The 15,792-nt window shown below is 47.0% G+C and overlaps 1 protein-coding gene across 2 annotated transcripts in view; it reads right to left on the bottom strand.

Annotated features, from left to right (window-relative positions):
• The window catches only part of TRAM2 (translocation associated membrane protein 2), an 81,400-nt gene that overhangs the window by 29,508 nt on the left and 36,100 nt on the right, over window positions 1–15,792 (bottom strand). For both annotated transcript variants that reach the window (XM_059701429.1, XM_059701428.1), the window contains exon 2: window positions 9,751–9,814. In XM_059701429.1, the coding sequence (XP_059557412.1) occupies window positions 9,751–9,814 (64 nt within the window). The remainder of the gene's footprint in view (window positions 1–9,750; window positions 9,815–15,792) is intronic.

Here is a 15,792-nt window from a genome sequence, read left to right as displayed (position 1 = left end):
TCACACACACACTGTTAGGGGCTGAACTGTGGTTCCCTCCGCCTGACAAAGAAAGACAAAAGGAAGTCCGGTACCTCAGATATGGCCTTACTTGGAGATAGGTCACCAAGTTAAAATAAGGTCTTTAGAGGGGGCCCTAACCCAACACAACTGGTGTCTTCATAAAAGGGGGAAATTTGGACACAGAGACAGACACACTTAGAGGGAGGATGGCCATTCCCAAGCCAAGGAGAAAGGCCTGGAACAACTCCTTCCCTCACAGCTCTCAAAGGAACCAACCCTGCTGACACCTTGATTTTGGACTTCCAGCCTCCATAAACATGGGACAGTAGATTTCTGTAGCTGAAGCCCCTCGGTCTGTTGTGGCAGCCCCAGCAAACTCATACACACACATAACAATCCCCTGTTCTGCCCCCTTCAGGCTGTTCAGAGAATTAAAGATATAGAGCCGAGGAATCTTCAAAGTTACCATTTTAACCCCATATTGCACGAACAAAATGTATTTCTTCCAGTTTTACAGGAAGACAAGTATATTTTTATGATGCAAAAAGATAGCAAAAGTAAGAGAAGCATTAAAAAGAATTTAGAAATAAAAGTGTCTGGCTTCTGAATTGTTTTCTTGAAGTAGCATTCCTTTGTAAAATGTTTTAAACCTCCTTTTGGCATTCAGGAAAAAAAAAAAAATATTACAACTCCTAGGAGCCAGGCACACACTCAGCCTCCATTGCAGTTTATACACCTGAGGCTTCTACACACAGTCGGCCTGGGAAGACCATGCCTACAGCTGGGGAAGGTGTGAGCTTTGTTTTTTAATTCAAGAAAGTCATGGGGAGAAACCAAGATGGCGGCATAGGTAAACACCGGAGTTTGCTGCCTCGAACAACCACTTCAAAAATACAACTAAAAGACGGAACGGACATCACCCAGAACCACAGGAGGCTGGCTGAGGGGAAATTCTTCAACTAGAAGGAAAGAGAACAGCATACCGAGACTCAGAGGAGGCGCAGTGCGGAAAATACAAAGGTGCGGAGGTGCGCGCGGAGCGGTCTGGTGGCTGAGGGCGCGATTGTCGTTTTCAATCGGGAGGGAGGCTCAGGCTCTGAGCTCCAGTTCCGGGTGAGTCTCTGGGGACCCAGACTCAAACGGGAGAAGCGGGACTGTCTGGCATCGGTCGGAGCGCGAGGGCAGTTTTCTCTCCGAGGTTTGCAGCGGTTGCTGGGACTCTGAGAGGCAGAGCCGCTGGGGCGGGACTGAGAGCAGCCATAACTGCTCCCTCCGCCCGCCCTGTTTGATCCCGTGCGACCCGCCCCGCCCAAGCCCTGCGCAGAGCCATTTGCGGGATAGCCTCAGGCAAAGGCTAGATTAGCACCTCCCTGAGGACAGAAGTTCTCCCACTGCAGACACAGCTGATTCTCACAGCCAGTTGGCCCGGAGGTCAAATCCCCCTAATATTAACTACAACAATCAAGGCTTAACTACAACAAGACTGCGCACAAAGACCACTAGGGGGTGCACCAAGAAAGCATAAAAAATGCGGAGACAAAGAAACAGGACAAAATTGTCAATGGAGGATATTGAGTTCAGAACCACACTTTTAAGGTCTCTCAAGAACTGTCTAGAAGCAGTTGATAAAGTTATTGAGATCTACATGAAATCTAATGAGACCCTCAATGTTGTGATAAAGAACCAACTAGAAATTATGCATACACTAACTGAAATAAAGAATATTATACAGACTCCCAACAGCAGACCAGAGAAGCGCAAGAATCAAGTCAAAGATTTGAAATACGAAGAAGTAAAAAACACCCAACCGGAAAAGCAAAATGAAATAAGAATCCGAAAATACGAAGATAGTGTAAGGAGCCTCTGGGACAGCTTCAAGCGTACCAAATCAGAATTATAGGGGTGCCAGAAGATGAGAGAGAGCAAGATATTGAAAAGCTATTTGAAGAAATAATGACAGAAAACTTCCCCTACCTGGTGAAAGAAATAGACTTACAAGTCCAGGAAGCGCAGAGAACCCCAAACAAAAGGAATCCAGAGGACCACACCAAGACACATCATCATTAAAATGCCAAGAGCAAAAGACAAAGAGAGAATCTTAAAAGCAGCAAGAGAAAGAAACTCAGTTACTTACAAGGGAATACCCATACGACTGTCAGCTGATTTCTCAACAGAAACTTTGCAGGCCAGAAGGGAGTGGCAAGAAATATTCAAAGTGATGAATACCAAGAACCTACAACCAAGATTACTTTATCCAGCAAAGCTATCATTCAGAATTGAAGGTCAGATAAAGAGCTTCACAGATAAGGAAAAGCTAAAGGAGCTCATCACCACCAAACCAGTATTATATGAACTGCTGAAAGGTATCCTTTAAGAAGAGGAAGAAGAAGAAAAAGGTAAAGGTACAAATTATGAACAACAAATACACATCTATCAACAAGTGAATCTGAAAATCAAGAGAATAAATAATCTGATGAACAGAATGAACTGTTGATTATAATAGAATCAGGGACATAGAAAGGGAATGGACTGACTATTCTTGGGGGGGAAAGGGGTGTGGGAGATGTGGGAAGAGACTGGACAAAAATCGTGCACCTATGGATAAGGACAGTGGGTGGGGAGTGAGGGCGGAGGGTGGGGTGGGAACTGGAAGGAGGGGAGTTATGGGGGGGAAAAAAGAGGAACAAATGTAATAATCTGAACAATAAAGATTTAATAAAAAAAAAAGAAAAAGAAATATATATCCGATTCTAATACAATAAAAGTTGCTATAGCAAAAATGCAAAAAAAAGAAAGTCATAAAGAAAAAATAATTCCTGAAGATCACATACCAAACAAGTCTAAAATTATGTATGTTTTTTTAAACTTGGATAAAAGTAATATAAACAGCCCATGGCTAAATTAAGGACAAAAATTATTTCAGAAAGAACAACTGAATAAGAAAAATTGTCCTACCTAATAGGTAGAAGAAAAGGGATGACCAGGGGCGACGGGAATGGGAAGAAGTAAGAATGTGGGTGGGGTCCAGGTCAGAGGCCGTGTGAGGGAAGGGAAGGAGCAGAGGCAGCCGAGGCCGCAGGTCAAAGATGTCGCCACCGGGCTCTGGTCCTGTCCCTGCACTTGGGTCTGGTTAACAATGAGCCACAGTAACGCAGTGGTTCTCCCTCCTCAAACCTCTGGAAGTTCCACGCTGAACGGGATAAACTCTCTGGGCTGTAACAGGGAGTTGGACAGAATCAAGTCTAGGCTGCAAGGCGCGACTCCTGAGGTGCTGGTTACACGAACAGAGATGTGTTCACTTTGTGAAAGTTCATGGAGCTGACCTCTCATGGCTTGTCTCCTTTTCTGCACAACTGCTAGACTTAAGTAGTAAGTGCTGTGTCCTGAATGGTTGTACTCCACCCACCAAATTCACACGTTGGAATCCTAGCGCCCAATGTAATGGTGTTAGTGGTAGGTCCTTTGGAAGGCGCTTAGGCCATGGGGTGGAGCCCTAGTGAATGGGATTAGTGCCCTTATAAGAGGCCCCATGGAGCTCCTGGCCCCTTCCACCAGTGAGGATAGAATAAGAAGCCTGTGATCTGAAAGAGAGCCCCACCTAACCACGCTGGCACCCTCTCAGACTTCCAGCCCCCAGAACTGAAAGAAATAATTTCATTGTTCATCACCCATCCAGTCTGTGGCTTTGCATCATAACAGGCTGAATGCACTAAGATAGTAAGTTTACTGAACACAAAGCATCGAGTCCAGAGCTGCTGTGAGTCCTGGGTCAGAGCTCCCACTCTTTCTCAGAAGGCCTCCAATATGCAGGTCTGTGCTTTCTCTTATTTGTACAGACAGGACTTGGGGCCAAAGGGCATCTTGGTGGCTGTTTGGCCTGAGAGACCAGGGCAGAGCCAGATCTCTGCCTCCCTGATTGGGTTTCCCCTCTGCCCACCAGCCTATCTGGCAAACCCAACCTTCCCACAGCTTCCCTGGGGACTGGTGCTACAGGAGGTGTGAGCAGCCCAGCCTTTGCCCTGCCTCACTGGTGCATCCCTGGGACTGTCAATCAACTCTCCGCACCTCAGTTCCCTTTGCTGTAAAAGGATCAGGCCAGCCTACGTGAGTCTCGAGTCTCCTCCAGCTGGACAGGGTTGGGTAGTGTCGTCTGTCATCAAGTAAGGCTTCCACCCCCGGGGCCACTGTTGCCCACCTGTCTCTTCCTTTTTTTGTCTCTCACAAGCTCATCTTACAAAGAGGGGCTCAGTTGGATATGTGATGTCAATCTTTCAAGTACATGATACAAGCACAAGACAAGACTAATTCCTGCCAGCCAGCACAGCGAACAAAGCCACACTCTGGGCCTTGGACAAAGGCCTTCGGCTGAATGAGGCTTTGAAACCATCTGTCTGAGGTTGTTTTACGGGGCAGGGTGTCTCACCCTAGAAGGAGCTGTGAGAACAATGGCCAAGCTAGGTGCGGGTGGTTCCCGGGCTTTTCATCTCTAGCCACACAATGCCACACAGCAGCTGGTGGCCATAAAGCCCACTGGGACCAACAGAGCCAGGGATGGGTCCTTGTCACCTTTCATGCCTGCAAAATAAACCCTCCCCTGGAAGAGGTCCCCGCCTCATCCTTCTGTTCTAGGTGTACAGCGCAGGCAGGTCAGGAATGCCAGCCACCACGACTCCTACCCACACTGCCTTGCAGGCGTCTGTGACTTCTGATGAGGGGCAGCCCCAGCCTGAAACCACATCCACCCAGTGGTTCCCCTCCTTCCCTCACCCCTCGACCAAACACAGAAACACCAAGATTCAAAGAGAATAGAGAGATGCAAAGGAGCCACAGGATTTGGTGGGTTGCCCTGTCATACCTTCGGGGTCAGAAGATGGGGTCATTTGGAAGCCGATTGGAGCTTTCTGCTCAGGACGCTGAGAGCACTGCCTCTCAGACTTGATCCAGAATTGCGGAGACCTCGTTAAAGGAAAGTTCTGACACAGACGCCTGAGGTGGGGCTGAGAGGCTGAGTTCCTAACAAGTGCCCAGGGGATGCCTGTAGAGCGGCCTGTGAACAATGTGAGTGGCAAGTGTTTGGGAGGCCTCCTAGGGCTTCTGTCTTCAGGAAACACGGGTTGAGGCAGCGACTGTCATCTTTAATTTTGCGGATGAGAGATGGAGACCCAGATGTTAAGTGGTCTGCCCAAGACCAATCTGCGTATTAGTGGCACAACGCCAAGCAACCTTGTAAACACTTGGCCTGCTTGAAGTCACCTGGTCTATGTCAGAAGGGAGGCCAGGCAGGCCTTGAGTCTGTCTGCACGAAGAATGGAACCTCTGGTCTTTGCTGACCTTTCACAGGCTATACGTTGCTTCCCATAATACCAGATGCTATGTGATATTTTAATCAGAAAGAAGACTCCATGTCTAATGGCAAGACCAGAAACCTGACATTTTATTCCCTGCCAGAGCTGAGCAGGGTGTATGGCAGGCAGACAAAACACAGGACAGCCAGGGAAACTTCAGTTTCACATAAAGATTCATTTTCTAGTGTAATTATGTCCCATGCATAATTTGAGATATACTTACAATAAAAGAAAGTATTTCTTGTTTATCTGAAATTCAAATTTAACTGGTGATCTTGGATTTTTATTTCCTAAGTCTGGCAACCCTAACAGGGCTGCAAGTGGGAATAGGAGAATAGGAATTTGGTAACAGGGAACATTTCCTGCTTCATTACTGTTGACCTTAAAGAAAACCGCGAGGATACTGGCGTGGCAGGCGCCCCACCAGGATGCGCAGCTTATTACTGCCACGACTGTGCCAGCTCCTCCTTCAGTCGTCTCTCTGAATGGAGCGTCTCTGCATGTATAGCTGCTGTTATGAGTTGAACTGTGTCCCCAAAAGATTCGTATGTTGAAGTCCTACCCCCCAGCATCCCAGACGTGACCTAATATGGAAACAGGGTTGTTGCTGATGTCATCAGTTGAGATGAGGTCACAGGGGAGCAGGATGGGTTGTGGATCCACTGTGACTGATGTCCTTGCATAGGGGAATTTTGGACACAGAGACCAACGTGCAGGCAGAGGGAAGGCCACATGAAGATTGGCCTTGTGGGCCTCGTGCTGCCACAAGCCAAGCAACTACCAGAAGCCAGGACCGCGGCCTGGACAGACCCTTCCCTAAAGCCTGCTAGCGCGCGTGGCCCTGCTGACTTTGATCTTGGATTTCCAGCCTCCAGAACTGTGAGACAATATATTTCTGCTGTTTGAGACACTTGGTTTGTGGTACTTTGGCGCCAGCAACCCTATAAACAAATGCTGGGAGCTGGGAAGAAGAGAGGAGAGAAGGAGCAGGAACAGAACCAAACAAGCAGGAGAGGTCATCAACATCACCATCGGCTGTTCTCCATAGAGCGTGAGAACCTCAGCCGAGCGCGGAAAGCCACGGTGTATGAAAACTCACCGCCTTGCCAAAACTCGAGCTTCAGACATCGAGTTGAACAAGTTACATGCCACATACAGGAGAAACATCAGAGATCACAATCCACCCTGTTACACAAAGCACTTCGGCCTTAGAGAGATAGGGGGGGGGGGGGGGGCGGTTTAAAATTCGCAACCTCTCAACAGACCAGTTACTGTGAACAGGTTTTTCCCACGACAAGTCTGCCTTCCTCCCGTACATACAAACCAAACATTACTGGGTTGGTGTCTAAAGAGCTCAAGAAACAACTACGCAGACTGTTCTGATTTCATTGTCTCTCTTGATTATTGGCTCGTCATATTTCAAATGGCCCCAAATGGCAAGATTTCAACAAAAGATAGACTATTTAACAATACTTCATCCTCCCTTTCTACAGTAACTGAAAACTCCTCAATTCAGTGTAAATTTTAATGTATCTTCACCTTTCCCCAGGCCTCGTAGCCTGGAGGAGGATTCAGCAGCCCCACCCCTAAAAAATGCCAAACCCAGCCGGCTCCAGCCACACGGCCTTCATTTACTAAGTGTGCAAGGTATTTGTTTCACTCCTGAGGCCTCTGCACATACTGAGCCCTCAGCCTGGACTGCACTTTCTTCTACACAGACCCGCCTCCCTATACCCTCAGCACAACTTCCTACACACACAGCTCAGACATCAACTTCTCAGAAACATCTTCCATCATCACCCTTTTATTTTTCCTGACCATGTAACCTTGTGTGTTTCCTTCTCCACCCTTATTGCGACTATCATTATTTGTTGTTTGCTTGTTTATTATCGATCCCTCCCTAACCAAATGGTAAGCTCCGTGAGTCAGAGAGCAGATGTGTTTTATACATTACTCCCAGGGCCCGGTACACAGGAGGCACACAAATATTTGTCTGGCTTGATCAGTTAATTATTTAAAACAAACAAACGAAGGCATGATAGGACCAATGCTGGCACATGCCCAAAACACGGTGGGATGCCCTCTAGGCTCAGAGGCTCTGAGTTCAATCCTGGAGCATAAAGTCTACACTTCTCATCCTGGCTGTGAAAGGGATGCTTGTAGGGTATCACTTGTCTGCTAGTTTCTCTGAGAAAGTTTTCAAACTTAAAAACCAACCCTCTGATTGTGATCTGGTTTTACAAACAGATAAAAGCTTGCCTGGTCACACACATATCAGATGCTGTGGTCCCTACTTTCTCATGGTAAATTCATAAAGCTGTGTGGGGTCATGATCTGGGGTCCTTTGTAAACTGACTTTAGGGAGAAATGTAATGAAAACATTTGATAACTGAATATCTCTTTATAAATTAGTAAACTGGCATTCTCACATCAAAAAAAAAAAAGCCTTATACTTACAAAAAACTTAGGATTTATGGGTCCTAAGAATTAGATGGCAGAGGATATTTTGGCCATACATATATAAAACCTTTAAAATGTACACACTACTTGACCCAGAAATTCCAGTAATAGGAATTGATCCTTGTAAAATAATCATGAAAAATGAAGAAAAAAAAGAGAAAAGAATTAAGAATACATGCAAAAATTTAGCCACAAGAATTTTACTACAGCACTGTTTACAAAAACTAGAAACTTAAATATCCAATAGTATGAGATGGAATAGATAACTTGTGGGAATCCCTATTAAAAAATACTTTATAGCTTTTCAAAATGTCTTACTGAATGGAATAACAATTAATGGCATGGAAAAAAGGGTCACCGCACGCTAACAGTAAAAGAAGTAGGTCATGAATCCACACTCTAAAATGTAAACTGTAGTTTTGGCTGGGTGGTGGGGTCATCCGTGATTTTTTTTCCTTCTTGTGTTTATCTGTATTTTATAAATTTCCCCCAAAAGACATGCAGCAATCATGTAAATGTATTTTGGAAAGACGTTTATTTAAAATTAAATTTTAAGCAGTCACAAAAGGACAAATACTATATGGTCTGACTTATATTAGGTACCTCAAATTGTCAAATTCACAGAGACAGAAAGGAGAGTGGTGGGTGCCGGGGTGGGGGTGGGGGGGACTGTGAGTTATTATTTAACAAGTGTGAAGTTTCGGTTTTGCAAGATGAAGAGTTCTAAAGATGGATGGTGGTGATGACTATAAAACACCATGAATGTACTTAATTCATGAACTGTACACTTAAAAAATGGTTAAGACAATTAAATTTTACCTTATCTGTATTTCACCACAATTTTTAGAAACTTAAAAATAAGTAAATAATAAGTTGAACTAGGTCTAGAGGTGTCCTAGTTACTAGGACTTTCTATTTATTTATTTATTTTCTTTATTGATTAAGGTATTACATATGTGTCCTTAGCTCCCCATTGCTCCCCCCACTCATGCCTTCACCCCCCCCCCCCCCGCAGTGTCTGTGTCCATTGGTTAGGCTTATATGCATGTATACAAGTCCTTTGGTTGATCTCTTACCCCAACCCTCCCCTACCTTCCCTCTGAGGTTTGACGGTCTATGCTTCTCTGTCTCTGGATCTGTTTTTGTTCATCAGTTTATATTGTTCATTATATTCCACAAATGAGTGCGATCATGTGATATTTAGGATTTTCAAGAGCTAGGAGGAAGAAGCCTGACTTTGACCTTGGACTGCATGGCACTGAGCAAGACAGTCCACTGTGCCCACTAGGGCTGGTGTGCGCCTTGGGATGGGCAGGCATCTGCCTGGTTCCCGGTCTGCTGGGGCTGGCCATGGCGTATCCTGTCTCTCATGAGCAGAGAGTCTTTGTCCTCACTTGCCAGCATCCCTTAGTTGATTCTCATAAGAAAGAACTGATTTGACTGCCCCAGAAGCATGGCTTCCCCCAGGGCCTGGCTGCAGAGACTGCAGGGGGCAGGCAAGTCCAATAAAGATTTAAAGCTACATCCTCCGTAGGCCATGGGTTAAGGGATTTGCCCCCAAAGCCCTTCATCTAGGCGTCAGTGGAGCCAGTCAAAGAAAGGAATCTCACCTTAAAGTCCAGACAACTCAACTCTCTACTACAGAGTGAAGAGGAGAACATTAGACTCAGCTAACAGAAACTCTGTATTCATCAAGAGGGCACCCAGCGCTTTGCAATGGAAAGAGGAGCGTGCCTGGTTTCTGGTGCTGACCTGAGAGCCCCACCTGCAGAGCCGTGGTGAGGGCTGACTGGCCTGCAGCTGTATCGTGGACAGAGCTAGGATGTTGGATGCTGAGGTTGACAATCTGAAAGGACCACACATGTACACGGGAAAAGGAAGTTACACAAGTCCTTCCGAGTTAGCAGGGCCAGAGAAAGACAGAAACTAGTGCTTTGCTTACCTGCTGTAGGCACGCTAACATTATACTGAGGTAAAATAAATAGGAAGGCAGTCTTGGCAGTGACCTGTGAAATAAAGAAAAAGAATTCCAATTTAGTCTCTTGGTCACATCAGAAGAATCATGTGGAGCCTGCCACCAGCCCCCGGGGCCCAGCCCTTTTCCATCTCAGACCACAGGCCTCTCCAATGAAGGGTTTTACCTAAAGCACAGTTGGCACCGGCTTTTTTTCTCTGCCATTTAACGACATCCCTCCCAATACCTGCACTGAAAACAAACAAGCAAAGCAGTCCTGGGCCCCGTGTGGTATCTAGACTTGAACTCACTGCAGATGGAATGAAAGAAGCTGTGCTTGGCCAGCTGACAGCTCACAAGCTAAGGGTACAGATCTGTCTGCCACTCTGTCATCCATTCAAGAATCCACTCATTCATTCCATTAGTTTTGGGTACCCCGCACTGTGAAGACGGAAACGAATAGATGAGGTCCTGGCTTCCCCAAGCATGTTAACTGCACAGCGGACAGCAGCCCGGGAGTCCACACCTGAATGTCAGAAGCATCTGCCCTCCTGTGGGGCAGGGGGCAAGGCCTAACACCCCACACTCTGGTTTGTTTATTTCAAAAGCTGCCTTTAAAATCTCAGTGGTGCTGTGAGAAAAACCGTGGTTGCCACCTGGCACATCAGTGCTCTGGCAGTTTAGCCTGCAGGGGAGGGATGCTCAAATGTGAGGATTTGAAGCTTGGACTCGAGAACCGGCTGCCTGGGCTCCAATCTGCCCCTGCCATTTGCTGGCTGTGTGACCACAGCAAGTCATCGGACACCGCGAGCCTCCTTTTCCCTGCCTGTAGATGCAGGCTGTCTGCAGTAGCCCTGCTGCTCTGTCTACTGCTCCCCAGATGTTTTCTGAGGTGCCGCTGGGGCGGAGAAGCACCACCCACTCTGTCCTGGAGCACGTGGGAGGCCAGGGGAGGAGGTGAGACGCAGGCCTGTCCCAGGAGGCCTCCGGAGACACCTCATCAATAAAGAGTTACTGCTTCTCCTCTGAACAAAAATGTCTGAAGGATGCACCGTGGGTGGGAAAACACTGGGTGTAGCAAAAGCAGTGCGGGAAACAGAAATGATGAATCACAGCCTGTCGGTGCGTCACTAGGACTCCCGACTGCCCGGACGCAGGCTCTGTCCTCGGCCTTCTCTGTCTATTGAAGAGCAAGACTCTCCCACCCACCAGCCCCGATTCTCTGGAGGGTGTCATCTGTCTTTGTGTGCAATGAGGCAGGAGCCTCCTCGTGGGTGCTATTGTCGTGGACATGTTCGGTCAAGCTTGCAGGGAAACGTCCAATCAGACGAGGGGTGGATGGCACTCTGGGGAACACAAAGAACTATCCGTATACATAGGCATTTCCTATCCCCGCCCCCCCCGACCCCAAATCTCATTACTGCTGTCCCAAGACCTCCGCAGGGCGCCCCTGCCTCCCTTCCAGTCCAAGCACCTCCTCTTCTTTAGAACAGACGTATGTTACGTGTATTTCAGCAAAAATACTACTCACTCTTTTCTTTGGAGTTTTTAGCCCCCCTCACTTTGTACCCCACCCCCCAGAAAAACCTACAGATCAAAATCTCACTCATCCTTTTTTTTCAGAGAGGAAGGGAGAGGGAGAGAGAGATAGAAACATCAGTGATGAGAGAGAGTCATCGATCGGCTGCCTCCTACACACCCCACTGGGGATCAAGCCCGGCCATAAGCCCTGACCGGGAATCGAACCGGTAACCTCTTGGTTCCTGGGTCAACACTCAACCGTTGAGTCACACCCAGCTGGGCTCATTCATCCTTCGTAACCCAGTTCAACCGTAACCCCTGGAAGCCCTCCTGCCTGCCGACAGGGTGTGTGTCCTTCAGGAAGTGCTCTGTGGCATGCCCCACTGGGCATCGCCTCCTACACTCCTTTATCATTCTCAGTGGCACTCCGCAGGGCAGGGGCTGTGCCATCTCCCTGTCCCACACCCTTCTCAAGTAACCAACCACATGCACACAGTAGGTGCTCAGTCACTGCTCACTGAATAGGATAAAAAAATCAGAAGGTGAGCCGGTGCCAGCCTGCTTCACTCGACTCTATTTGTTTCCCCCATGCTGTCACTCAAGCTGTCACCCACAGTCTTGGCATCAGGGTTTCCTGAGGAAACCCCTTTCCTCTGCTGTGAGAGTGAGGTGTGGGGGGCCGCTCTGGTCACCACATTCCTCCTGGAAGAATGAAGGGGCCAGGCCCTCTCCCCAGGGCAGGAGACCAGCCAATCAGACTCCTCTCCTGGGCTCTGAACCTCCAGCAATAATGAAGAAAGCGCTGGTCAGTGTGGTGTGCCTACCCAGATCGCTCCACTGTGGCTCCCACAGCCATGCTGCTGGAGCGCCCCAGGCCCCCATCAAGCATGTGAACCCCCCAGAGAACTTGCTTAGGTTGACCAGAGTCCATTTCTAAGACACATTATTCCATGTGTAGGAGCGGGCATTCAACCCTGATTGCACATTTGAGTCCCTGGGGGGGCTTTTAAGATCTCTATGCCTGGGTCACCCCCAACCAATTAAGCCTGGCCCTTCGGGGCATCAGCACGATGGCAGGCTCCCCAGAGCACTCTAATGTGCAGCCAAGTCTGAGCGGCACGCACACACGGCCTGCCCCTCCGCACCCCCTCAAAGCAGCTGCCCTGCCCAGTCTCTGTCTCAGAACCTTTTCTTTGTCTCCCATAGAATTCATTTAATCTATGTTTTAAGTAAATGTTTATTTCATCTTCAAAAAAAATACACATCCTCTTAAAAAGTGAAACAATTCATCCCTGGGCAGGTGGCTCAGTTGGTTGGAGCATCATCCCACACACCAAATCGGTTCAATCACCAATCAGGCGTGCATGTAGGCAACCAATAGATGTTTCTCTCTCACATCAATGTTTCTCTCTCCCTTCCCCTCTCTCTAAAATCAATGAAAACAGCCCTGGCCGAGGTGCTCAGTGGTTAGAGCATCGGCCCGCACACAAAAGGGTATTGGGGTTCAATTCCCAGGCAAGGGCATGTACCTCAGTTGCAGGTTCAATCCCCGGCCCCGCTAAGGTGCGTGTGGGAGGCAACCAATCTATGTCTCTCTCTCACAAGATGTCTCTGTCTCTGTCTCTCTCTCTCTCTCTCCTCCCACCCCCTTCCACTCTCTAAAAAGAAAAAAAATATCCTCAGGTGAGGATTAAAAAACAAAAAGTGAAACTATTCATAAATATGTAGAGAAAAACCTAATATTCACTCTACCTTCTTCCATTTCCTTCCTTTCCCCAGCCCATATTCATGTCTCCCTCCACAAGTTTGGGGCAATCTCTGAGAGCTTTTCCTATGCATTTATTTATCCATTTGGGATTTATTTCATTTTATTTTGACATCACAGCTTGAACTGTGACTACACACATGACCCAAGGAATTAAAGACTAAAAAAATTTTACAAAGCTCCAACTTATTAAATATTTAAATCCCCCTTTTAGCTCATGAGCCACATGGTTGTTGCAGTGTCAGAGACCCAGGTACAGATCTGCCACGTACATGACAGCATTCCAAGTACAGTCACATGGAAAATGTGTGGGCCCACCTGTTGTTTACTAACGCCAACATACAAATGAGTGGTTATATAATAAAATCTTCGTCATACGTACTAGTGCTTTTCCATACTACTCCCACACCGTTACCCCTAATGCTTTATATTGAAAAGCTCAGTCAACTAACACGCCCTCTGTGAGAGTGTATATAAATGGATGGAGTCCGCCATTCCAACTACCAAAAGGAGAATCCGCCTTTTCTTTAAAGGAAGACAGACGTTTGTTATACGGGCTGTATATACATTCTTGCCCCAGTCCTGCACACACAGCCAACTTTGGCATTCACAGTAGTTCTGTTCCAGGAAGTCACTGTGAACACTGAATTGGCAAATACTGCCCCACTGCTCCTCAGGGAAACCAGGGTTAGGCTCCTGCCAGTCTCTGGTCACACTTCCCTCGGTGGATCAATGCGTACCCGCGCTTTAGGGTGTGTCCTGTTTTAAGGTGCTGCACTGAATACACATTGTTGAAGTGTGAACACTCAACTCATGGCCAACAGCGCTGTAACTGACGCCTGAAGGATGCTTACTCACACGTGTTCTCTGTAAGGCACATCACAGCCGTGTGCTTAGGAACACAAAACAGCACTTCAGTGCCATGTGTGAGGGCCGTTTTAAACAGCAAAATCACCAACAAAAAGCACAGAAATGCGCACACACACACACACACACACACACACACACACACACACTAAAAGTGACCACAAAAAGGACACTTGCTAACGGGAGAGCTGAGACAAGAAGGCAGAGCGTCATCTTGCTGGACCTTGGCCGTGAACGTGTGCATCGAGTGACTACTTTCCCCTGCTGTGTGTGTCCATGAGAGACCCCAAAAATCACGGGGAGTGTTGGTTTGGGAGTTACAAAATTTAGGGAAGAGGAGCCCTGGGAGACACCTGATCTGCAAAAAATGAGGATCAAATGCACTGGGGCCAAGCTTTCTTCCTTTCTAACACCTTCCCGAGGTCTAATTTACACACCATCAAGTTCACCCCTTGTGAGTGAGTACACAGCTTCAGGGGATGTATCTTTACTTGTTTTCAAACTCTCTCTTCCTTAGAGTGTAAGTTTTAAGAAAGTAAGAATCTCTTACTTTGCCTTGATTATCTTCAATCACAGCCTGAAACAGGGCCTAGTGGTCCATGGCCAGCACTCAGCAAGCACTTGTTAAATGAACAGAGCGATTAAGTAACAAAGCCAGGAGTGTGTTCACTCTCTTGACCCTCAGCCCACATTTATACTCCTGTGCATGCCCTCTCTCCCTCTCCCTGGGCTCCATACCTGTGTTGAGCATGTAGTGGGTATCTCAACAATATGTTTGTTTTTAATCCTCACTGAAGGATATGTTTTTATTTATTTTCTAGAGAGGAGGAGAGAGAGAAACATCAAAGTGAGAGAGAGAAACATTAATGGGTTGCCTCCGTACTCGCCCCAACCAGGGATTGAACCTGCAACCTAGGTATGGTGCACGGACGACTCTCCAACCAACTGGGCCACCCGGTCAGGGATCGATAATACATATTTGATGAACTAATACTACAAGCAACTATAGCACTTAGTAAACACAGGTGAATGGTTAACACATGTTTTCTGGACATGATCCTGAGAGAAGAGGATTAAGGCAAAAGTACTAGATTCCAGTATTCTTTCCAGCCCTACCCCCTGGTTGTAGCAGCAGAAACCATTCCAAACTGTGCATCTTCTGTTGTAGGAGCTGTGCCGGCTCCACTTTATCATGTCTCAGAGCAAGATGCTGTCAGCTCTCCTGTTTTATGATGAAGAAGCTAAACCTGGGGCAGAGAGAGGTAAACTGGCCAACCAAGACCTCACAATTTTACAATATTCAATTTGATATTTTTTATATTTGTTCCAAAAACAAATGTAGGATACATACAGCACAGCACATACAATTGGATGGCAAAAATAAAAGAGAGGCAGGAGAGAGCCAAAAAATATATATGAAGGCAAAGAGAAGAAGCAAGGAATGAGATTGATCCATAAAAATGCATTCCAGAGAGTCCGGCTTATTGGCTAAGGTGGCAAGAAAGCTGCCTCTAAGCTGTCTGGAAGCCACCTGAAGGAGGAGGGAGTGACCAGCTCCCAGATTCACCATGTCCATTAGTTAAAAAAACAAAGACTATCGGAAAAAGCAACACTACTTTTCCAGCATAAAAACCACTCTCTGTGCTTTAAAAGGCCCTTTGCACCCCAGAAATTCACTCCATCACCCTCTCCCAACCTCAGACCAGGGACAAAGCTCCTCTCTGCACGCACAGAGGGCTGAGAACCAGAAGCCCATTAAAATGTCATTCCAATTATCTCCCACCCCTCTAAGGCTGTTTATAGGAAACATTATTGAGTTTAATAGCATTTTAAATGCCAGACTCAGTGGGTGAAAGGTTAAAAGTGACAGTGTGCTA

This window comes from Myotis daubentonii, chromosome 6 (genome assembly GCF_963259705.1).
Source record: "Myotis daubentonii chromosome 6, mMyoDau2.1, whole genome shotgun sequence".
NCBI lineage: Eukaryota > Metazoa > Chordata > Mammalia > Chiroptera > Vespertilionidae > Myotis > Myotis daubentonii.
Note: the sequence above shows the minus strand (reverse complement) of the source record. Positions and strands in the feature narration are given on the sequence as shown.